A 25,464-nucleotide genomic window follows, 5' to 3' on the forward strand; every position below is an offset into this window, starting at 1 on the left:
AAAAATGTATGCATATATACATACAAGAAGGATTTATTACCAACACTGTAAATATAATCATTATTACAGCACAAACCACTCTGTACAAGAGACTAAATACCTAGTTAAATCATTTAAAGAGTTTTTTAGAGTATTATTATTCTAGGGATTACCTGTATTCAAGAAAATTCTTGCGAGACGTTATTTCCAATAGTAATTTCATTGCGAATAAATTGTCAAAAACATCTCATCTGACATGAATAATGTCAAACTCGTTTGAGAGTCTAAAGCAAATTAAATGTAGTCAATCTACATTATCCGATGATTGACTTTGATAAATTAACGCAATTGCCAAATCACATGATTATTAAGTTTTATGTGATTATAAAGTTTGCACACTTGCACAAAACCAGATGATTTAAGTTAAGTGCTGTAATGTAATATTTTTTAATTTTATTTTTTTAACAAAAACAAACTACTTGTTCTCAGTAAAATAATGAAATACTTGTATTAAAATTTCAAAAAATTTGATTTGGGTGCATTATTATTTTCAAAACCCTATCTTCTCAATAACAAACATTGAACAAGTGTAGTCTTTATTTGAAAATAAACTTCATACAGCCAAGTCACGATGATAACTCAAACCTCGACAACTTAAAAAGCTTGATAATTCGATTTTTATTTATTCCCCTAGAAATATAAATATAAATTAATATAAATTCGAATTAGATATCTCGAATTATTTATATCTCGAAGCGAATTTTCATATCCCTTTAACTTCGAGTTATCGTGACTCGACTGTATAACCACAGTTACAGAGAGTATAAGTGGTATACAAAGTAGCAAGTATTTAAAAATATGATCTTAAGATGTACTTCAAAATTCCAAAAATCGTAATTGTAATAAATTTAATTTTAATTTATAAAAATAAGATTGACTTCTTAAGCCCTGCAGTATATTAATATGTATTCATAATAATACAGAACTATAATATTTCAAATTATTAATCACCACCATTATTTTGTTTCAATTTAAAAAAAAAACCTGATGTCTACAAACTATGATTAACTATTTAAAAAAAATTTCAGAGCTATCCCTTTAGTATGCAAATTGTTATAATAAAATAATATACTTGATATTAATAGTACTTAATAAACAAAGTGTTTACCTAATTGTTTTGTAAGATATTATCAAATCGTGTTTCAGAAAAAAAAAATGTTATGTTATTAACAACATAAAAACGTAATGTGAGCAATATCACACAATAGCGAACTTTTATAATAGTACTTATTATCATAATACTCGTACTTTAAATGAACGAATAAGATTAAACAGCTTATGAAACGTTCTTGTACGAGATTTTTTTCCACTCTCGCAAAATTATAACGTAAAATAATATTCTATGTACCTACACAACAATATTATTACGTACCTATTATTTTGTTTTCCGAGAGATATTATACCCTATCTGCGTGGTGAACAAACTAGCAAGCGTGTAGTAACAGCTTTAAATAATACCACCTTTGGTACGGTTGTTCTCTTGGCATTTGGTTTCGCCACTGATATATTATATGTATAATGCAGAACTAATTAATTCACGGTTTTCATGGGATGCTTACAACAAAAGCCGACAATAAACATTACACTCCGAAGTTCTTAATAATCCTCTTAATTCTCTCGTGTGGTAGTCATTTGATCTATTGCTATAATTTACACAATTAATTTATTAGTAGGTACATTTAATATAAGTCACGGCAATCGTTTTTAATTATTTAATTAATATTAAATTTGTATGTTCTATTAGTCCTGTTTGACTTGCATTTCGGTTTTTTTACTGGCCCGAGTAAACCGTACACAGCTATTTTTTCCACTGCAATTCGTTGTAACTCACGTCAAATCTAATCAGAGATATGAAAGTGATATACCACTATTGTAATTCCTCACCGACAGCTCTGTCGTTTCATTTACTTGATTTTCATTAATATTATGCGTTTTGATAAAAATCGTTTTTATAACTTAAACTCGTATTAAAATGTAAAATACAAACAAAATATTTAAAACAATCAGATATCGATGTGGTTTAGTTAGGAATATTTAAAATTCTAATTAAAAACAGTCATTTACGATTAAATATTATGGCTGGGTTTTTCAATTTTAATCTATTTTATTTTATTCCGTCATTTCATAGGTAGGTATATTCAAACACACATATCGTGAATCATTTTATTCTTTGATGACCTAATTTGTTTATTTAAAATTATATCGGTAACACAATACTAGATAATAAAAACTACATTTTTTTAGTTGTCTAGTTTTTTAAAAACTTTATTATTATTAAACATCTATTTTGTTGGAGTTGACTTTTTGATTACTCATTGAACATTTACAAGACAACTTTTTTCTCTTAGTAGGGAATAAATATTATAAATAATAAGATAAAACAACAGTACTTGCCACCAAACGATCATTTGTTGAAATACTACTCATTTCAAATGTCATTAACATTACACATACACAAAAATTTGATATCACATTATCGTTGTAACAATGTATGCATATTATTATATATGTACCTACTCCTATGCTTAAATTCGAAGGTGAGCAAGTTAATGAAAAAAAATTAACTTCAATTAATTTGAGTTCAGTTGACGTTACACATTAATAACTAATAATATATTTAATTCCAAAAGTTGGAAACTATTTGTATTATATTATTAGACAGTTACTATGGAGAACAATTTAACTCAATTGAATTAAGAAACTGTTAATTATTTTTTTTTTTTTTTTTTTATTATTACAACCTAAGTAACGCATTAATATTAACATTAACGGTGACTTAGTATTTTGTTAAAAATGCATTCTACATTATGTTCCTTCTTATTTCACATTATCTTTAGTGGCTTTTGCAATTCCGCGTTAAACACAGAGGTACCCAGACCAAGTAAGCAACGGCATGTACTCTTGAGAGAAAATAGTTGTAAATAACTGATGTAATATGAAAGCTTGATATGTGTATCATAATAATTAATTTTTGTGTGTCACTTATATGGATAGAAAATATGTTTTGATAGCTTTTATTTATCAAGATGTGAAAATAACTTAATGTTAGTTGTATTTGTACATATCAAATTAACGTACGAATAAAAAAAATAATAAACACGCAATAAGAATATTAAAAATGTACTCCAAAAACTATCGAGTTTTATCAAAAATACAAAACATAAAAAGTAACGATTTCTTTTAAAAAAAAAAATCATAGAAATAAAATACAAATTATACAAGCGGTAAGTTAAATGGAAAATACGAAATAGATGTTTCAATTGTACATTATATAAGTATTTAAAAATAGATTAAACAATTACGTGAACAGCTCGATAGTTGACGATTAAAGTTAAAAACAATACAAACAGAATGATTTTTTTGTGTATAAGTAATCAGAAAATTACGAAATACAAAATACGAAATTGTAAATTCTTGAATTATGCGACCAATACATTTGTATTTGATATGAAATCACGAAAAACAAATCGAAAATTTAAAATTGTAATTTTTTTCCCACAAACAAACTGATCATTTGCTCGTGTAACTAAGACGCGTAATTAACTCTTGGTGTTTAATTATAAGAACGCACGAATGCTTTATTATGCATGAAATCCGATATTTTACAATAATATTACCATCATCCACCTACCTGTGCAACCGTATTTTAACGTATGAGTGTATCATAGCCATTTTGTCAACAAAATGTGTGATGTAATAATGTTATATTATCTACAGACTCTCTGGTTTCGAGCCAGCTATACGTGGCACGGAATATTAATTATTCGAATGTGGCCGGCACTGATCCCTCGGGCTCTTTAATATTTACAATGTTATTAGCCAGCGGACCTTTGTTTTCATACGCCTAACCGCGCAACGGGAAAACACACGAGACGTATTATATTATTATTATTATTCTGCGATATTGACTAAGCCTTTGTGCAATGCGTCGGCTACGCGCGTTTACTTTTCAATAGTTTAATGCGCAATAACTGCTGCGGTGGGTACACGTGTGAATCATGAACTTCAAATATAATTATTCGGAAATATGACCTCCTCGGAACCCAGCAGAACAGCGTGATGGATATATTAGGTGCGCCTACGTTAATATAATGAATAATATTAAATCCTTTGATAATGATTACGAATAAAATAATATGGCACCAGTTTTGATGGTCGCCTAATCGTACACGTTATTAGCGCAATGGACACTATAAATATTTACAAAGCGCTCAGACCACCACGGTGGTATTCTTTATCCAATCAACCGAGTGATTAACCACTAACCCGGCATGATCGTCTTCATCTTATCATTCGATAATGTATTCATTAAAATTACGATTCTTAGAGTTTTTAAATATACTATTAAAGATCATTTTCAAATATTTAGGTTTATTACCATTTAAAGAATGTACTGTGGCAATAAAAACTCGTATATTTTTAACGAACTGCTCTTTTGAAGTGTAAATTATAAAGAAGATTATTTTTTATTTTTTTTTTTTTTTAACATTATCAGTTATTTAAATAGAAATTTTAATGAATAGTTTCAGACTTATTAAACCATATTACCGTCCACCATATAACAATCATATAGATCTATAATACTTATAGTTGAATAGTAAAGTACTCAAAAACTAGTCCTTTATATTTCGGTTTAAATCCTCCAACGTTTTCAACAAAAATCATCTCCATAACAAATATAATATATAATAAAAAAAGGTAATTTTTATTTAAAATTAAACATTTTGAACTGCCACTTGACTTATTAAATAGTAAAGTATCCTTTAATCTAAATTTTAATAAACATATTACGGGTTATAAGTAAAAAAAAAATGAGGCTGTTGAGAATGTTCGTAGATCCGTATGGATTTAAGTAGTAATTTTTAAATAAGAACTTTATTAATAACTAAAATTTAAAATTTCGGATGGTATTGTTGAAAAAACTTTAAAAAATAATAATAATAATTAATTTAAGTTTTAAATAAATGCCAAGAACAAATACATATTTTATTGTTATTATAATTTATATGAGTACTAATAGTATAAATTCAAAGCGTGTTTTGGGCTAATACCATGTTAAATTATAATACATTTATAGTTTTTACTGAAGTCTTATTACCTATTTCATATTAACGATCCTAGTCTTAGTGAAAAAAATATTGTTAACCTCTTACTTTATAGTTTATACGCTAGTCATCATTATATAAATATAATAAATGTATTTATGTCTAAACCAATTAATCAATTGTAATTTGTATAAATAATGTAATTTAAGATAAAATGTAAACTTATGCTAATTCGTTACAATCAATGTTCATAGTCACCGAAATTTTATAAAATTAAATTTAAAAAAATTATAATATTAATGTAAAAAAACTACTACAACCCATTGGCCATTACAAAAAGATTTTGATATTTTAATATAATAAATAGGTAATAGATACCTATACTGTAATATTGTCACTCGATTTAATAAATTTAATTGCTATAATAATTATTTGTTTGAAGCAAAATTTCGTATATCGGTAAGAATTACTGTAGATAACTTGTACATCAAAATTTTATATACCAGTTACCAACTATTAATAATTCTTAAAAATCATGTGCCATATAATAATTAATATTTTACTTCTAAAACACTTTAGATCTTCCCATTAATATCGAATAACAATTTTACCAAGTAAAATTATATAACGACATAATAACTACGATACTACGAATTACAAAATATAAAAATCAAATTTTGGACGAGTATTTAATGAGTTATGACTTAAGACTTGCAACTTACAAGTTATAAGTATTTAAAGTTTAAATGAGCTGAATCGAGGGGCTCAAGAGTACACTGTGCCCATCAAAACACTCCGTTCATCAAAACTTTAAATTTTCTTAACTTATTAAATACTCGTTCAAAATTCGATTTCTGTCTTCTTAATTCTCCAAAATATATTTTAGTGTGAAATATTAAAATACTAAATTAAATACTGACATTCAAAAATGTACAAACTTTAAAAAAAATAATATAAATATTTTATAAATATTGTTTTATAATGACTTCAAATATTGTAAAAATATAGTGTTAATACATTTTAAATTAACGTAACTTTATAAGAATCGCTCTGCGTATAATTTACTTGGCATTTTTTTTTTATCGAATTTAGATTAAGCTTTATTAGTTGATTTATTTTTTAACATGAATTTAATACGTAGTTTTAACTTAATAAATGCCACTTCAGCTTGTGATTATGATACTGTATTCTGTATTACAAATTTATGTAAAATACACCATCAACATATAATATACCTACTCAAAAGTTATATGAGTACATGTTTGGTATAAAACTCATATTTCTGTATTCGGGATCGCTTTATTGAAGAACGGTATAAATTGATTTTTATATACATATATTATGTATTTATGTACAAAAAATACATCAAACAGACTAAAACATACGGTAGAAAAAAAATTTACGATGTTGTACAGTAGTTTCAAACGAATATATTCGACTTTGCCGCAACTAAAATATAAAAATATGACCTTTTCCGAAAAGGTGTATGTGTAACTGAATAATAATGACATTATTATTATAATATGAATAATAATAATAATTCGTAACAAAAGTTAGACGGCGTCATGAATAGGCAAATGTGATACACTTGAACGAACGCGACGAATGCGGAAACAACGATCCTACCTCGCGTTTAACTTTTAACTATTTCATCATTTTAATTTACAATACACTTCAAATAATAATAACATAAACATTGTATTTAATAAATAAAAAATAGATGAAACACTTAAACTTCAATGCATGTATGCACATAAAACATTTTTTCAAATGATGTTTGTAAAACTTCAATATTTTATGTAATACAAACACAAAAATTGTGACTACTTTATGCATAACGTTGTCATTATTGATTATGACAATATTATTATAAAAAAAAAAAAAAAAAAACGACGAGCTTAAGCATACCAAGTTATATTTCGATATACATAACACTTTTCATTTTCATATTCACCATGAGATATTATATTTCCTTACCTTTTTCAATGCCATATATTATACTATGTAAAGCATAATAAAATTTAACTTTCTACTCTCTTTTGACACTTATTTTAGTTTTTAAATACAAATATATTATTATACACTTGTTTTTATTGACTGTATTTTGTCAAATTATATGTACTGCAGAATGCTTAATAAAATCTATTTATTTACAGTATGTTCGCAGGAAACATGATGGTGGGAGCTTCGGTGGCGTGTGGCTTGTTGGTCGTGATACTTGTGTGCACTATCCCAGCATCATTATCTGCACCTTATCCGTTGTTACAAGGGTAACCAAAATTTTTTAAATATACAAAATGTAAAAAAACAACTCAAACGAAAAAAACGAAAAAAAAAAGAAACATTATAATATACACAAATATATAACGCTGACTAAATAAGTCACACTGAACGCTTTTATACGTTTTACAGTGTGTAAAGACTTGTTTAATTTAATTCGAATTTATATTCGTAATTCATTACCATGTGCGATTAACAAATTAGCATACTATAGACGATAAAGCAAGACTATAGCTAAGCACAAAATTATTTTCCTATAGCCTTTGTGTTTTTTTTTTTTTTTTTATATAAATCGTAAAGAATATAAGTAGTATAATCTCTCAGGTTTATGACAAAAATGTTATCACCATTTTTCATACGAGGTAAATGGAGCGACCAATACTCGTGTCACCGTGATTAGTCCGGATTTTTGAATTTTAGAAATCGAAACGGACAGATAACCCACTATAAAACAATTCGTGAATACACGATGAGAATCGTCCGGATAGTAATTATTACTATATGTACCAATGCATCTTAAGGTTACAAAAAATTTCTTTTTCCTAAACCAACCAGTACACGTTATTATATTTTCGTAAAATGTACAGAAATTGTACCATAATCCACGGGTATTAAGTTATTTTTGTGCACCATCACCGTTTAAATAGATGTAATTTGTGTCGGCGTGACATCGCCGCTCGTTCGCCTCGTATAAAGAGGAGAAGCCGCCGCACAGCAGTTCAGATCGTGCACCCTGCAATAATTATCACTTTTTCATTGGACTCTAGAAGCTTATAGATGAAAAATATTTTTCTAACTATGAGGAGTGGGAAAAGCGGCTTACAGAATCGGTACATTAACTTTGCAACACTAAAACCTGTTCCTACCAAAACCAATCGATTTGAACGACGATTGTGTAGAAAAATGACTATATAACGTACCCCGAGTACTATCGATACAAACTAAATTTACCCCACTTTAAATGCACTATCAGGGGTGGGCAACCGGCGGCCCACGAACCTTTTTTTATCTGGCCCGCGCTACATTTTCAAATTACATCATACGATTTCAAAGTCAACCGTCTATACTTTATGCTACGTCCATGCTAAATTAAAATGCATATATTTTGAATGACCTTTCTTTTGCTCTCTATACTCTGGCCCGCTAAATTTCAATTTTCTTAAAATTGGCCCTCTAATAACTTTCAGTTGCCCGTCCCTGCACTATACAGGGAACATAAATAACATATGGGCATACAAGGTATATGAATAGATTACAGTTAGAAATTTAAAATAACAACTTTTTATTATTGTTTTGTATAATTCATATAAAACCATAGAACGGCGTGTTTCGAAAAACTACTGCCGATCCACCGGGCGTCATGGGTTTCGCTAAAAGTCTACCACGATCACACACGACCGTCTGGACCGTGATACGATATTGTAATAATACGCCACACACGCGCACATGATGTGTACGGGCTTACGTAGGGTACGGATAAATCAACAGAGGCACACCCACTGTATTGGTTCGAAAACGATTGTTTGCGGGTGTAACGCACGCGTAACATATGTGTGTGTGTGTGTGCGTGCGTGTATCACGGCGATGGCTCTGGTCCACAATAATAACGCGCGTCGGGGGCCCAAACCATTGCCCGCAAAACAGCGCTGTAAATTTATTTCCTGACGATGTGAGTACCAAATCGTATATGCCGTGTGTATACGCGCCACACTCGGAAATGCGCCAATAATATGCGTGTGCTGCGGGTCGAACCGCTGCCCTGCGATCGCTTGACGCTGCTCACAGTTGGGGGGGGGGGCGAAATTGGCCGTGATATCAGAAGTTGTGAATTATTATCGTCCGTTTGTTTACTGCCGCCGTTGTCCCGTTGTAGGCCGTGTCAACGGGACAATCTGACGGTTAATAATCAATCACGTGAATTTGATTAAAAGCAATATAGAGATGAGGTGCCCGCTACAACGTTAATTTAAAATTATCGATAAAAATCTCAATAGATAAACATTCATCGAACATTGCGATATAAAAATGGATTGATAGGACGTAATTTTTACGTTAGATATAGCCGGTAGGTACGACCTACAAATTTACTCGGAAAATGCTAGTCGGTTCAAAATTTTATCTGTTACCTTATCTAGATAATTTGTCCGTTATCTTTGCACAACACTGACCGTAACAGAGATTAGTACGTAACCTTCTATAGTTATTATCGTGTAACTCGATCATACATTCGGACCCCATGATAAACAATTCAATCACTAACGATAATTCATTTGGTTTTATAGTAATAAATTTTTATTAGTTATAAAATATATTTTAAAGTATTATTATATTTTACTTACCCATATAGATAGTGAGAGTGAGTTTGTAAGGAAGTTTATATACCTATATACAATCCTTGCAAACTTTAATCATTAGAGGTTAACCATCTACAATTTTTGGCCCAATACTTTCGTCCGACATCAAGTGTAAAATTGTCTATATCTATATAATACCTACATGACGCTAAACCTGATAAAAACCTTTCTTTCCCTAAGTTTTTTCTAAAACATTAAGTTTTTAAACATATTATGAATTTATAATTAAAAATCTTATAAAAACTTAAATATGAATAGAATTAAAAAGTTTTTACTTTTTACTACCTACCTATTTAATATTTTTTTCTTTTACATTTATTGAATACACAATCTATAAAATATATTAACTTGTGAGATCAATATCAATGTTTCGACAGTTTGAATGTTTACTTCAGATATCATATTACAACCCGACAGACGATGAATCGAAAATTGTCTCCTTGAAGTCTCGAAACAGTCAAAACACGCACGTGCGTAAATATTGAGGAAATAACTATAATAGGTATCAATCTACAATTTATCATAGAAAAAAATAATAGCTCACACCGAAATAAATAATAAAAACGTGACAAAAAATATCGTATAAAACAAAATATTGTTTTAAAATAAATGTACGTACGGAAATTATAATTCAATGTTATATTTTCTAATACGGTAAGGGTACATAATATATTTATACTATTTATAACATAAATTATAATAAAATATATACATGGTAACTTTTTTAAATATAATCAATATTCCCTAACATTATTTTTAGTTAAACTTAAACAATATTTTCTCGTGGGGATTTTATATTTTCTACCGACTCGTTATTTGTTTATTTCATTTTATTTTCATATTTTCGAAACAGTTGCCTTTCTTGGTACAAACTAAGAAACTAAAAAAAACTTTCAATTTTTAATTAATAACAGCTATGACCCTGATCATTTTTCCGTACAATTAAAACGTAGAAAGTTTGTCCGGCATCAAATAAATAGTTAACTAATTGAGTCAACATAGCTACAGTAGTTATTACCTACCTTTTCACTAATAGAACAGATCGAGATCATTGAGTAGATATTGCAATGCATTGAAACATATTTTATAGCACGTGAATTTGCAAAACTTAACTATTGTCTGTTTTGCGAAAATGTATGAATGATAAAAAAATAAAATGCAAATACTATTTTATTGTTGTCTCTTTTTATTATTATAAAAGTTTTAGTCATTTAACTCGTGACGGTTAAATAATATATTTCATAACAGTCCGTTTTGTTTATTTCAGGCAAAACAACGCGTATTTGTCATCAGAAAACGACGGAGACCCTGAAGTCATGTTGGAATTATTGGCCCGAATAGGCCAAAATATCATGAGAGCAAATGAATTGGAAAAGTAAGACCAACATTAAGTATTAAGACTTCGAAGTTGTGGAATTCGTTTGTTTTTTGTCAAAACGAATTTATTTTTCAATCTTAAGAGTACAAAAGAAATAGGTAATATAGCTCTACACTGTGGGCACTGAAAATATAATATATACCAGCACTGGCCGCAAGGCACTACGCGAATAATATTATTTGATCAAATTGTTAGTTTCCAGATAACCGTAATAATATAAAATAAAAGATTTGTTTATTAGAAAAAAAAAATAATAAAGTACGGTTGTACAGATATTTTATGTAACAAACGCGCGCATTTCATTAGATTTGTTCAATTTAAATTTTACTTTATTTTAAATTAGTTTTCAGACGATATTCAGGAATAATTTTTCAATAATTCAATGACATATTATTTTTTTTTTTTTATATATCTTTTTACAAAGTGTGTGCCTCCAGACCTTTAATCCCGAGTAAGACTAGAGAGAGAAAATTGGAATAGCTGAGTTTCACCAATTATATTGTCTATTATGATCAAACGAAAAACCTATGATATAATACAATAATATGTTTACACCTGCGCGCGTTTCTCTATGCGGACATACGTAATGTGCTCTGCTGCTGCAGTAAAGTCACTGGTATTTATTATATTGGTGTTCAATATATCATCAGTCAAATGGATAAAAAAAAGTTTACGACCGCTATAAAAAGCGGTTTCTCCAAAAAATATACATATCGCAACGTATGCGCCACTAAAACGTCATACAAAGTATATACACAGAGCAAGGGCGATTCGTCAAGTACGCTCAACCCCATTTTTTTTTTTTTTTATTAAATACTGGGTTTATTCAAATTCTTGCTTTTTAAATCATTAGTTTACTTTAAAACCATATTTTCAAGTTCTTAGATTTTTTTTTTATACCATTATCAAAGAGAATTCAAATGTTTATGTATGATATAAATCAAAATTCGAAAAAATACACCCTATGTTATTAACCTTAATTTATTTAAAACAATACGATTGAAATGTGTAGGGGTTGTGACGATTTTAAAATAATAATAATTAATGTTAATTTATTAAAAATATGTAGTTTGTACAAATTATCAACGTATTAGACTACTAGATTTTTTTTGATATTTTATGTTTAATCATTATTAAGGACTATTACCTATACTAAGTACGTTAAGTTGGATAACTTAAAAACTATTTATTTTAATTTTGATTTAAAAACATACATTTTCATAAAAATCATTTTATAAACAATTTATAGTGAAGAGGGGCGATTCTCATAAAAAAAATAATAAATTTATATTACCACAAGACTTTCCTCTATAAAGGTATAAAAATCTTAGTACTTGGTCCTTAAATAGGTGTACTTTAAAATTTTTAAGATCGAAATTTTAATAAACGAAGGATAAAAAATGGTGAGCATGCTTGGTCAATCGCTTTGTACTCGTATATAAACACAAAAATACATTTTCTTATTACAACGTATTTATACAGACTTCGGAAACTATAGTTTTTACATACGTCACTCTCCTGTAATAGTATATGATTCCTACACTGATAAAGAAAATAATAAATACTATAAATAAAATAATGCTTAAATCATAGATGGCCAAATTGGTATACCGAGCGATGAGAATCAAATACATTTAGTTTAACGGATTCAAAACAAAGATTTAAACTCTTCGAATCTTATACTTTCAACAGCTACGCCCACAATTAAATTTGATTTAACACTACACCCTGATAAATACATACCTGCTATAATAATACGTGACGATACCAGATTCTAACCGAGTGAGTGGTAAATAGGTAGGGATATGCCTATACCTTCCTACCGTTTATAACTATTTTGGCAGATACCTACAATATTGTCATTAGAACAAGGTACCTACGTTATAATTTTACGTCATTATATTGATTACAAGTGAGTAAGAGTAAATAATAATAATTTATACGTGTTTAACCCGAGAGCACAGTTGGTGGTATTTCGGAAAATAAAAATATGAACAACTAAAGACTTTTTTCCGTTACCCTATACGTATTGCCAAGATACATGTTGAGTCTAAGGCTGGTGTTACCTGTACATCAAACGTAACCTAGCTTATGTTCTGATTGATGAACGGTGCGGCTTTAGGCCTAGTTAATCGACTGTCACTATAGTGGTGTATCTTTCTACTCGTACAAAAATTAAAGCGCGAATCTGATCGTCAATTAGACGTCATTAACACTGTAGATTTTACAAGAGCATTCGACATTGTCGACCAATCACTCCTCACATCGACGAACTAAAATATTTCGGTGTTAGTTACACATCACTCGGACTGTTTAAATCCTACACGATAAACAACAGGTAATCTGTCAAGGTATTTGGTGTCGATGGTCACGTCATCGAAGTCCTTCGGGCGTTCCTCGAGACAGACGTTTCGGTCCTCTGCTGTTATCTCTTCTAATTAATTTCTTCTCGCAGCGCTTAAGCAAGACTAAATATATTCTTTTAGCAGACGATAACCAAATATTTCACAGGATCAAGTCACCGGCTGATTCTGCTGTTCCGCAGGACAGACTAAATTTATTCTCCGCCCGCATTACTGATCCGGGATTCGCCCAGACAGATACCATTCAATTACTTTATCTAGATCTCATACTCTTTCTAATCGAGCGTATTTTATTAATATGGCTTCTCGGTTGCTCGTGTTACACAAATAAAATACTTGGGAATCCATTACGCATCTTCTCTTTCGTTATGTAGACACATAAACTTACTTCACGGTATCACGTGCCCTTAAAGTACTTGGATTTGTCAAACGTAACATTAATAGTTATTATCTTCTCTTACCCGTCTTCGTTACTTCGCTCCTGTGTGATATATTCTAGAGATCGGTGTTGTGGTGTGCCATCTATAGCTCACAAAAGGCAAAATTACCTAGATTGAACCGTGTAAAAAAACCTATTCATTTCCTTTGCAGCACGTATAGTTAGATTACATAGTTAATATGCCCAGATACTACCTATGATTACGATTAACTAAGGAATTAACTTAATCTATCCTTTCTTTTTTCGCATCACACATACCATTCTACAACCTTCGATTTCAATCATCCTCTTCTTAGGATAACTCGTAAACCATAACTTAGTCCTTAGTTAGCTTAAATTATCTACTTCGTGTGATTCATATATATTTTTTACTCCGTATATTGTAATAATAATTGACTTGTATGTACCTATATTTTTCAATTTCCATTCAAATTCGAAGTTATATCTGATTTATTAAACAAAATAATAATAATTTTTATCAAATGTAAAATACATGTAATACAACAATAATTATATTCGGATAATTTTTACAAACGTAAAATGTTTATACTTTTATTACTTAATGTCAATTATTAATTACTAAATATACATATTATTTACATATTTTATATGCATATAATTTTGGAAAATCATCATAGGCCTCAGATCTTAAAAAAAAACTATTATTCTTAGCTCAAAATAATAAAGTTTAATAATTCAGTAACTATTTGTTCTAATTTTTATTGATAATCATAAAAGCGCCCCATACTACACTACTTAAATGACATAACTATTGTAGCGGGTATTTTAAAATACCAAGTTTAAGTAAACTGAAGTTTCTAAAATCAAAAAAAGAATAAACAGCGGATGCATGATCGGTAAGTTCTTCAACAGATAATAATGTTAAAATTATGTAGGTATTTTATCATCACGATTATTATGATAATTTAATTACAAGTATTTTTTTCTCTTTTAAATGATAATAAAAATATCGAATTTCATACACCTAAGGGCTAAACGGAATATTTTTTCATGAATTTTGATGTTGTGGAAAGGAGTGGCACAGGGATGCCTACCCTCCCCCCCCCCCGCAAAGTGTAGCTCCCTTGTCTAAACTTTAAATAAATTATTTAAAGGTATTGTTGCATAGTTGTCACATCATGTCCCTGTTGATGATTGCAAGTGAACATCGTTGACAAAGTGTGGTCTGAGGGGTGTGTTTCATATGTCATATGGTTCATTAATACGGTATACGGTTCACGCATTTGCGCCCGTAGTAACGGGACCACGGAAGTTATATTGTATATTATACTATATACGACGTAAGTCATTTCAGTAGAATTCCAACACAAATGGACTCCTCGACAGCAATAGTTTATCAGTTATCAACGACGAATAATTATTATCGTTGAGATTGTATTTATACTTGCCTACTGGAAATGCAAATGCTGAGAGTATTTTGAAAATAAATAAAATATTATTATTGAAATAACCGAACGTATATTATAATGTACAATCTATAAAATATTTCCAAGAATGTAATAGACACAAAAAATAAAACTTTTTGTTATTTTTTATTATTGATCGACTATAAAATAAAATATTAACATGTTAATAACGGTGAAAAAACTAGAAAGCATGACATGATATAATGGAATTATTACTTATTCGAATAGGCGCTATTCCCTAGGGTATAGCAAATTCATATTATTTTTTGGTACATTTTTATGTTTTTTTTTTTTTAAATATACAAATTGAATATGATTGGGTTATGTACCTAAATAAATTTTATTTTAAGATATGACTATGGATTTTCAATCATAATATTCATTAAATTATTAAATATAAATAACAAATAGGGCGTAGCTACCTGCGCCTACTTATGTAATTATATTTTATTGTTATCATTTATAAAGTTTTATTTTAATTCGTTTAATTTTTGTCAATGACAAGGATAACAATGGACCTGTTTAATTTCATATTCTAAAGCGAAAACTTTTTTCTAAGGATTTCATTATAAAACCATAAATTTACTAGACTAGTGAATTAGTTATAACTTAAAAATATTTAAAATATATATGAGCAAATAAATAGACTAACATTTTACAGGGTACTATTGTGCCACTTCATTCTGCTAATCAAATATTAGCTATTAGTTGTATCTATTTAAAAGTTATATAATTATAATTATTATGCGTTTAAAATTCGATTTAAATAAATTGAGATACTAAGAAATAACAATTATTTTAGACGCTAAAAATTCCAAATCGAATTCAATTTTTTATAATAAAATAAAATAATATTATTTATTAATACACCTACTATTTAATGATTTTTTAACTTCGACTTAAACAATTATAATTATCCTATTTAAGTTAATAAAAGCTTAGATATGAAAAATTAGCTTTGCAAACATAATATATGGTATCAACAGACAACATTTTAACTGAGAATAACCATTATCTTTTAATATTTAATAAAAAAATAAAAGCTTGGTAGTTGGTACCTACTTTAAATTTTTTTTTTTAATTATCAATTATGATTTGTTTTAGTTTTAAAATCGTATTTACAGAGTATATTTGAAAAATTTTTGTTTTATAAAGTACCTACCTACTAATAGTTAAAAATGTTAGAATGTATAGAAAGTAGTGTAGATCGTAAACAGTAGAGGTAATATCTACGTATCTACTTAAAAGTAAGCTTACACGTAAAATACATATTCATATCTTTAAATCATATCTTAATATTTCGTGGTATCTAAAATAACATACCTAAAAGTTTAATTAGAAACTACCTACTAACTAGTTAATATTAATTAAGAAATAAGTTTAAGTGTATATTGGTATTGCACACCGGGTCATCGTTTTTATATTGTAGGTAAATGGATTATAATACATAATCTACTAAACTCTCTCCGCCAAGATAACTAATCAAATAGTACAAGATAATTCAAATCAAAAAAACTGCAGTAAATCTATTACCTAATATAATAATAAAGCATTTCCAGTTAAGAAAAATATTTTCAATAAATGATTTCAGTAGATACTTGTTCTCATTAGTCCAACACAAACTTGAACATTTATTTCGTATAAGCACAATTTAGCTCGATTATCAGGTTAAGAATAAAAAGTTAAGCTTTGCTAAACCAAAGTTTTTGATCTTCTGTTTTTTTTTTTTTACGAGAATCCCAGTTAAGTTTAGATTGAACTTGGTCCAATTGACCACATATAATTCACCAACCTAGTTCCAAAACATTGACCTTATTTAAAAAACAAAATCTCAAGATTAAACGATTATAATATATTATATTGCTAAATATAATAGCAACATTTATCATTAATCTTCTTGGCGTTTTCGTGACTCCACATCAAGAATTTCGAGATAAATTCTAAAAAATATAACATTGAATATTCTAATTTTTTAATTTATTTTTACAAAATTGAAAATTCACATTTACAAAAAATTTTAAATCTGCAGCTAAAACGTATAAGGTATCACCTACTAGGCTATTTTTGTTATTTTTTTTATGAAAGCATACTGCTTAAATACTTAAATACTAGACAGATGCCATATGCATATCATAATATGTAGGTAATTATATATACTATAGACTTCTATATTTCCCTCATTGCTTTACGATTCAAACGGGGGGAAAAAAGGTAGGTACTATAGACTTATAACTAGGTAGTTATTATAGGTAGCATTTATAGAAAAATATGATTTTTATCTTATATGGAAAAATTGCTTAGTTTGGTCAATCATTAAAAGTTACATTTCGCAGATAGACATCTACAACTAACCTTCAACAACTAAGATGTCTATTCAATTTTGCAATATCCATAACGGGAATATTATTACTCCGTGTTGACTGTTCAGTTATCTAATATAATATATTAATATTCATGAAACCTAGCAAAACATAATATTATAAATTAACATTATGAAAAATGTGTTGTAGGTCTGTGACATAAATGAAAATCATTGAAAGATGAAAGATGAAAAAATCATGTAATACCAATAAATCATAAAACAAATTAAAATATATTTTCCTTTTAAAAAAAATTAATTCTCTGCAAGAACAATATTTTTACACGTTACTTTTAAAATTTAAATAAATATAAGAGTAGGTAGGTATTTAAAAATATATGAAACGAGATTAAAATTGAATCATTAGTACATAATTCGTTGATTGTGGTATTTCTTGAAAGGTATAAATTGATTTTCAATCTATTGAGATTGATTACGAGATAAAATACAATTTTTGAGTTTTTCTTCTACCTGAAGTCCTAAATGTCCAAACGGAAAAAATCAATAAAAAAAAAAAAAAATCATGTTTTATTGAATCCAATAAAAATAATAAGGTTTAATTACTTATATTATAAGCGCATTAAATTAATAATTTATTAACTACATTTATGATAAATATTAAATAGTTATAACTAAGCGTTCTAAATAGTTACCTAGGTACATAAGTTAAACTATAATAATCTATTCTATAACCAATGCTAGTAATTACTACCGAGTAGGTACCTACTGGTTAATAGTTTTTTGCTAACAATTTTTATATTCTGTTTTTATATGCCTTGTTAGTTTTTATAATAGGTAGGTACCATTATAGTACATAGTAAAAAATATATGAGTGATGACGCAATGTGTGTATATATAGACATTAATGACTGTATACCTATATATAGATATATATTACAGTATAATGTATATTATATATTCCTATATATTATTTGTTAAGAATATATAGGTAAATGGTTTTTTCTTGATTAAATAATAAATACCTACATTGTCAATAATAAGAATTGTAAATATAAAGTACTTTCTGGCTCATTAACATTAATTTAAATTTTGTAAGCAAGTAATATATTATGTGAATTAATATATTTAAAAAAACTACTCACAATCATAATTCATAGTCTCAAACCATAAACTGATCAATAGTACCCAACTACATAGTATACAATTTCAGTCATACTTTCTCATTGCAATAATAACAATTAATAAGACTGCAAATCAACACTCATACGGCAAATAAACAAACTTTAAAGTGAATACTAATTAAATTTAAACAATCTCTCTTCCCATAACTAATCTAAAAATCACATAGGTACACAATTAAAAAAAAAATTAATTTAAGCATGAAAACAAATTATAAAAATCACTGTACGTGACTAAGTATAAAATATCCAAATCACAAAATATGCAGAGGTATCTAATTGTAATTGTGCAGTACTACACTACCACCTACCTACCTACCTACCTACCTTCGATATTCCTTGTCCATAAATTACATTTCGTCGATTACTCAAATGCAATATCTAACTAATAAAATAAAAATAAATAGTATATTAATATTATTATTTATTTGTATGCATTGATTAAAATAGTTAACAATTTATTAAAAAGTTTAATTTTATAATAATCACAAAAGCATAGTCCGTAAGTATTATTTCTCAAGACTAGGCAAGTTAACTAAACGATTATTTTATTAACTCATTAAGTTAAATTAATATATAAATAATTATAAGTTAAGTTTATAGTTAAAAGTTACTTATCTGTATTTAACTTGTTTGTTATTAGTTAAATCGAAAAAAAAGGAACTCAACTTGATTAAAAATCAGTTCTATTTTTTTTTCTTTTACTAAATTTTTACAGTTTATACCAAATGCATAATAATAGGCAAATGCAATAAAAATATAATACAGTTAAAAATAATGCATGTTAGAGAAATTGATAGAAAAATAACAGAAAGGAAAGCCAACTGGTTTCAAAATAAAAAAATTAACTTAATATGACTATATAAATATAATTAATTAACTGATATGTATATATAACTATATAAATATATGCATAAAAATGCTTACTTTGGTTAAATAAATGATATGCAAATTACACTTTTTTATTTAAACCTTTTATATTGTATCTTCAAATATTCAAGAAAAAACAAGGTATATAGTATAGAATCAACACAGATATTGAATGTTATATCAAAGGTTGGTACACAGTTATTGTCCAACATTGCATAACATTGATACACTTTTAAACTTCCTGAGGGGATACAACTTTATCCATAAACCAAAGTTTATAACAATATAATTATATAACTTACCTGTGAAACCTGTGTTGAGTAAATTTCACTAATAACAAGTTATTCTAAAGGCTAAGTTACATACTTTGACCTTTCAATACTATAGTGAATCAATTTGAGCTCTTTAAGCGCTTAATAAAAATGAATTGTAAAAATTCAATTTTTAAAAAAATTTTAATTGTTTTTCAGTTCCAAGCGTGGGCTTGATTTGGGCTTAAGCCGAGGCTATTCAGGCACACAAGCGGCAAAACACTTAATGGGCATGGCAGCAGCTAATTTTGCTGGTGGTCCAGGACGTCGACGTCGCAGTGATATGCTTCCTAAGCTTCTTACACCTTAAACTTTTAGTTTGTTATAAATTATATTTACAAACTATTACATTCAAATATATACTAAATATTATATAAATATATGAATTATATATATATATAATAATATAAATAAATAAATAAATAAATATATATATTTATATATATATATAGACATATTACAAGTCAATGATTATTTTAAGCATAATCCATCCATTGTTTTGTGAATGTTATCCCACCTTCAGTAGAATGTTAACAGATTATAAAATGTTATAGATTAGCATAATTGCTTACTGTACGTATTTCTTTTAATTAGACTATTTGAATTGTAAACTCAATGACTTAAAATGTTTAACTCATATTTTATTTTATGTCGAAATACAGCACATTCCTGTTTTAAACAGTGTTTTTAAAATTAAACACCTTAAATATCTGAGTTTCTAGTAAACTATGATGTATCTACCTATGTTAACAGTGTAACAAGGTTAACAACACATATATGTTTATGATTGTATACATAAAAACAACAAAAATATTATTTTTAAATAATTTTAATAAAATATAATATATATACAGCATAGTATTATAATAATAATAATTATTATGATAGATCTAAAAGAACACTACAAAATAAAATATAAATAAAACCAACATAAATTCATACACAAACAATACCTAATATTAAATGCCATCTAAAATATTAGAAATATTATTTTTAATTTTATCATATAGCCTAATGATTTGTTAAAACACAAAACAAAAACATCACAATTAATAATAATAAAAACATAATAATTTAAAATAATACTCATCAATTGTAACTAAAAATAGACAATTGAAAAACAAAAGTTAAACAATAATAAAGTGAAAGATTATAAAACAATAATTATTATTTTAGTTTGAAATACTGACTAGGGATCTTTTATGCTCATTTAGACTAAGTTTTAAATTATTACACATTTAAAATCTAAACATGGTAAATATTGGTAACAAGAATATGATTTCATAGATTGTGCTTCTTACAAAATGACAAACAAATAATTAAAATAAAACATAATTAATGTAATTAATTTAGGAGAAATCACAAAAAGACTGTAGGTGTGTAATAAATAAGTAGATAAGTAAAGCGATTATTAATAAAATTATTTTTAGTTTTATTATAACTTAAAATCATAAGAGCTGACACCATTTCAAGACTGATACCTAAAGAAAACATAATTTTAAGTTAAGTACAAGTTGTAATATGTAGATGCTTCTAACTCCGGGAAACATACCCTGAACTCCGCACGAAAAATGAAATATCAGTTAGAGCTTAGTATATATATAAACAAAAAATACATACATGGATATTAGTATTCTGTCACAAAATGTTGGGAAGCCAATTTAACAATATGTATCAAACAGGTATAATAAATGGGACAAAATGGTTTTTTTTTTTTTAAAGAAACCTAATAAAATATTAATATCTAGAATATTGTTAACTGTTTAAGTCTATAATTATAATTATATTAATTATTATTGTATATTATGTAGTATATTTTCAGTGTGAATTCTACATTAAAAAAAAAAACCACTTAACACATTATAGCATTGCACTCGACATGAAAATAAAAATAAATAAATAAATACATACATATGTATAAAGAAAAACAAAACAGAATACAAAATGAATAGTTCTTAGTGAATTCCAAATAAAACATCAAAAATATCCAAGTGTAGATAACATATAACAAGTTAAAAAAAATTCTTTAAATGTCTATACAAAAATTAACAATTACTCAAATTTGTTTTTAAGAAACTTTACATTTAAACTAAACATAAAAGTAAATATTATATTATTTAAATGCAATTTGTTTTCAACATTTTAGCATTTTACACAATAGATTTAATCATTCAGAACATAGAATAATTTTTAATTTTTTTTTTTTTTTTTGTCAACATTGCATGAAGAAAAAATTGCATTAACATTGGAGATTTAAAATGTGACTTCACTAGGAACTATCCAATTCCGAAAAAAAAAAAAAACAAAAACAAAAAAATGATTAACAATAATAATTACTATACAGTAATTAATATTAGACAAGCTCTTTAAAATGTTTAAACAGATAATAAAAGCAAAGAAATCAGATACCTGTTGTTCAAATGGTGGTACAATACAAATGGCACCGATTTTAAACATAAAATAATACATTATGATGAGGAAATTTTTTTACGTATACACTTAAATTATTGGCTAAAAAAATTGTTCTATTCATTTTAATAGTTGATTAAACCATATTTGATTATTTTGAGTAAATAAAAAGGTTTGAGAAAACTTAGGCAGTGGTGTACGCAGAGGTCAGAATACACTATATAATAATAATATGATATAAGTAACAACTAGTAATATTTTAATTTAGTTAATTATTAATAATTATTTTTATTTTTATTATTATTATTAATATTATTATTATTATTATTATTGTTATAATATATTATATATATATATATATATTTATTTTTTTACAAATAACTATACTTCAATTATCTATTATGTCTCTAAAGTCCCAATTTGTCAAAATCTAACAACAAGAAAGGATCAAAAGAAATATATGAATTCAGATTTTGTAAACAAGTTAACAAAAGAACAAAATCAATGTAAAAAGAGATTGTATCTTATCTAAGGTAGAGCAAGATTTTGATATTCTATAAATATACCTAAGTATATTTATATGTATGAAATGTACCATTGTCATTTTAGTTCAGCATGGTATATATATCCACACAGTGATGTAATAACAATATTTCTGAATTTTCTGACTCTTGAACAAAATTGATTTCCTGCGAACGCCACTGGCTAAACAAAGCCATCTTAGTAAAAACCTACTAAATCATAATAATATTGACATAAGCAGAATTTCTCATAAACAGTTTGGTCCTCCTATTTTATTATTAATTGTGTACTGAGGTTGCAAAAACAAAATGTATAAATGTATCTAAATAAAATAGACAGTTTGCGTACCTTAAAACTCGGCAAACTCTTTGGCGCATTTTTCTGTTGAAGAGATTCTCAATGCTTCTTCCTCATATTCATCAAAATTGCTTGTATCTCCTGGTCCTTTGCACCTAGGAATGAACGGAGCTTCAATTTTCTTCTGAAACACGGCAATCCAATCTGTTGATGCAAACCACTTGTGTCCTTTAATATCGTTGACACCATTCTTCAGGTTTCCAAATCGTTTGGTTAGATCCACTTGCAGCAAGTTCCTCAGTAGGTCTTTTAGGTCAGAACCAAAATGTGATGGGAAACGTACTTTGCCCGAGACAATTTTCTCGTATATCTGTATAGGTTGGTCGGCAAAGAATGGTGGGTAACCAGCAGCCATCTCGTATACTAGAACTCCAAGAGCCCACCAGTCGACGGCTTTGTTATATCCCTTGCTTAATATAATTTCGGGCGCCAAATATTCAGGCGTACCACACAGGGTCCATGTTCGCCCTTTGACACGTTTCGCAAAACCAAAGTCAGTCACTTTCAAATAGCCCTGCGAATCGATCAGCAAGTTTTCTGGCTTGAGATCTCTGTAGATTAGGTCAAGATAGTGTAGGTACTCGAATGCTAGCACTATTTGAGCCGCGTAAAAACGCGAATGTGGCTCGCTGAAACGGCCAACCTTTCGCAGGTGAGAGAACATTTCACCTCCCGGCACATATTCAAGCACCATATATAAATTGGAATTGTCCTTGAAGTGGTATTTCAAACTGACGAGGAACGGGAAACTAATTGCTTGTAAAATTCTCTTTTCGTTCAACGTGTGTTCTACCTGTTTCAACTTCACCACTTTCTGTTTGTCAAGTATTTTCATAGCATAATACTCCTTGGAAGCCTTATGTTGTACAATCATGACACGGCCAAACGAACCCGTACCCAACGTCTTGATACGGTCGAAGTCTTCAAGGGCCGCCGTATTCGTGGGGTTCTTTTTCCACTTCTCCTCGAAGTCCTCTTTGGCCTGGTCGAGGAACTCTTTGACGCTCTCAGCCGAGTCGCCTTTCTTGTTAGCCGTCGCGGCGTTGCCCATTGCGTTCGCTTTTTTACCTTCCAGGGCTCCCAACGAACGAGTTGTCATTAACCAACGACGTACAGCTGATTTTTTAGCGTGCTGCGCCGAACGTTCGCTGCACGGTCAACTCTAAGTTTTAATCGAAACCGTCTCTGTACTGCCAAGTTAATCAAGCCTTATAGTGTATCATCACGGGCTTACCTCAAAATCGGACGAGGCTGGTTCGGCGGAACGACGGCGATATTCGCAAACGATCGGGCACTGTCATAATTTATTGTTTAATCGACGACTTACGGGAATCGGTCAAGGGATTAAAATCTCGAAAATACATAAACAAAATGGTCAATAAAAAAAATTGATAGGAAAAGAATTTTTCCTTTTCCCCCGACCAAAAATTCTCAAAATGGCCGATCGACCAGCTGCGGGCTAACCGTGGAAGAGACGACTCCCGGGACCGGGAAGAAAAAACGCGCATTGCACCGCCACCACACAAATTCTCACCACACCGCCATCTGAGAGCACAACAACTTGCTGTCGCCCATTTGCCACCAGCCCACCACCGACAACGACGATAGTACCAAACGTTCGTGATACGTCACCAACGCCGGCGAAAGCCGAATAGCAACAAGGACAATAATGGCGACCGGTCTCGTACCGAGTTCGTTCAGTGTTTGAAAAAAAAAAAAGAATTATGATAACAAAATAAAAAGTACTCATATACAGTTTTTTAGTTATTACTCAATACTCAGTCCACACTCCGTTACTCTAGATTTGTCCGTCGATCTGTTTCTTTCCGAAAACCGGTGCAATTGACGTGTCTCATACACACTACTTATAAGATTAAGCGTTTGTAATAATAATAAAACATAATTACCTAACAAAAATATATAATATGGTCGAGTGGCGAAGTATTACTCGCTCAGCGTATTGACGCACGTACAACATTTATCCCGACTTATATCGAAAATTAAGATTAACAAGAATTAAGTAAATATAATAATATCGTCTAAGGCTCTAAGCTCTTGTCTCGAGATGAACACATAACATTATAATATATTCCATGACATCATACCTTAACTAATCGGCAAAGCATAGTACGTTTTCTACATTTTAGTCAACACGATAAAAATATGTATTAC

General features: G+C 28.5%; 2 protein-coding genes across 2 annotated transcripts in view; one reads left to right on the plus strand and one right to left on the minus strand.

Annotated features, from left to right (window-relative positions):
• LOC113548579 (diuretic hormone class 2-like) overlaps positions 1 to 20,688 on the plus strand; it is a 44,627-nt gene extending 23,939 nt beyond the window's left edge. Inside the window, exons 2-4 of the mRNA XM_026949530.1 lie at positions 7,241 to 7,354; positions 10,986 to 11,093; positions 20,164 to 20,688. Of these exons, the coding sequence (XP_026805331.1) occupies positions 7,242 to 7,354; positions 10,986 to 11,093; positions 20,164 to 20,314 (372 nt within the window). The 5' untranslated portion in view covers position 7,241 and the 3' untranslated portion in view covers positions 20,315 to 20,688. The remainder of the gene's footprint in view (positions 1 to 7,240; positions 7,355 to 10,985; positions 11,094 to 20,163) is intronic.
• Positions 20,689 to 22,145: 1,457 nt separating this feature from the next.
• LOC113547873 (cAMP-dependent protein kinase catalytic subunit 1-like) lies at positions 22,146 to 24,907 on the minus strand. The gene is made up of 2 exons (XM_026948429.1): positions 23,284 to 24,907; positions 22,146 to 22,280 (listed from the first exon to the last, which is right to left on the minus strand). The coding sequence occupies exon 1, from the start codon at positions 24,389 to 24,391 to the stop codon at positions 23,285 to 23,287; it is 1,107 nt and encodes a 368-aa protein (XP_026804230.1). The 5' UTR covers positions 24,392 to 24,907; the 3' UTR covers positions 22,146 to 22,280; position 23,284.
• Between the last annotated feature and the right edge of the window lie 557 nt (positions 24,908 to 25,464).

The sequence above is a fragment of the Rhopalosiphum maidis genome, chromosome 4 (assembly GCF_003676215.2).
Source record: "Rhopalosiphum maidis isolate BTI-1 chromosome 4, ASM367621v3, whole genome shotgun sequence".
In the NCBI taxonomy this organism is placed as follows: Eukaryota; Metazoa; Arthropoda; class Insecta; order Hemiptera; family Aphididae; genus Rhopalosiphum; species Rhopalosiphum maidis.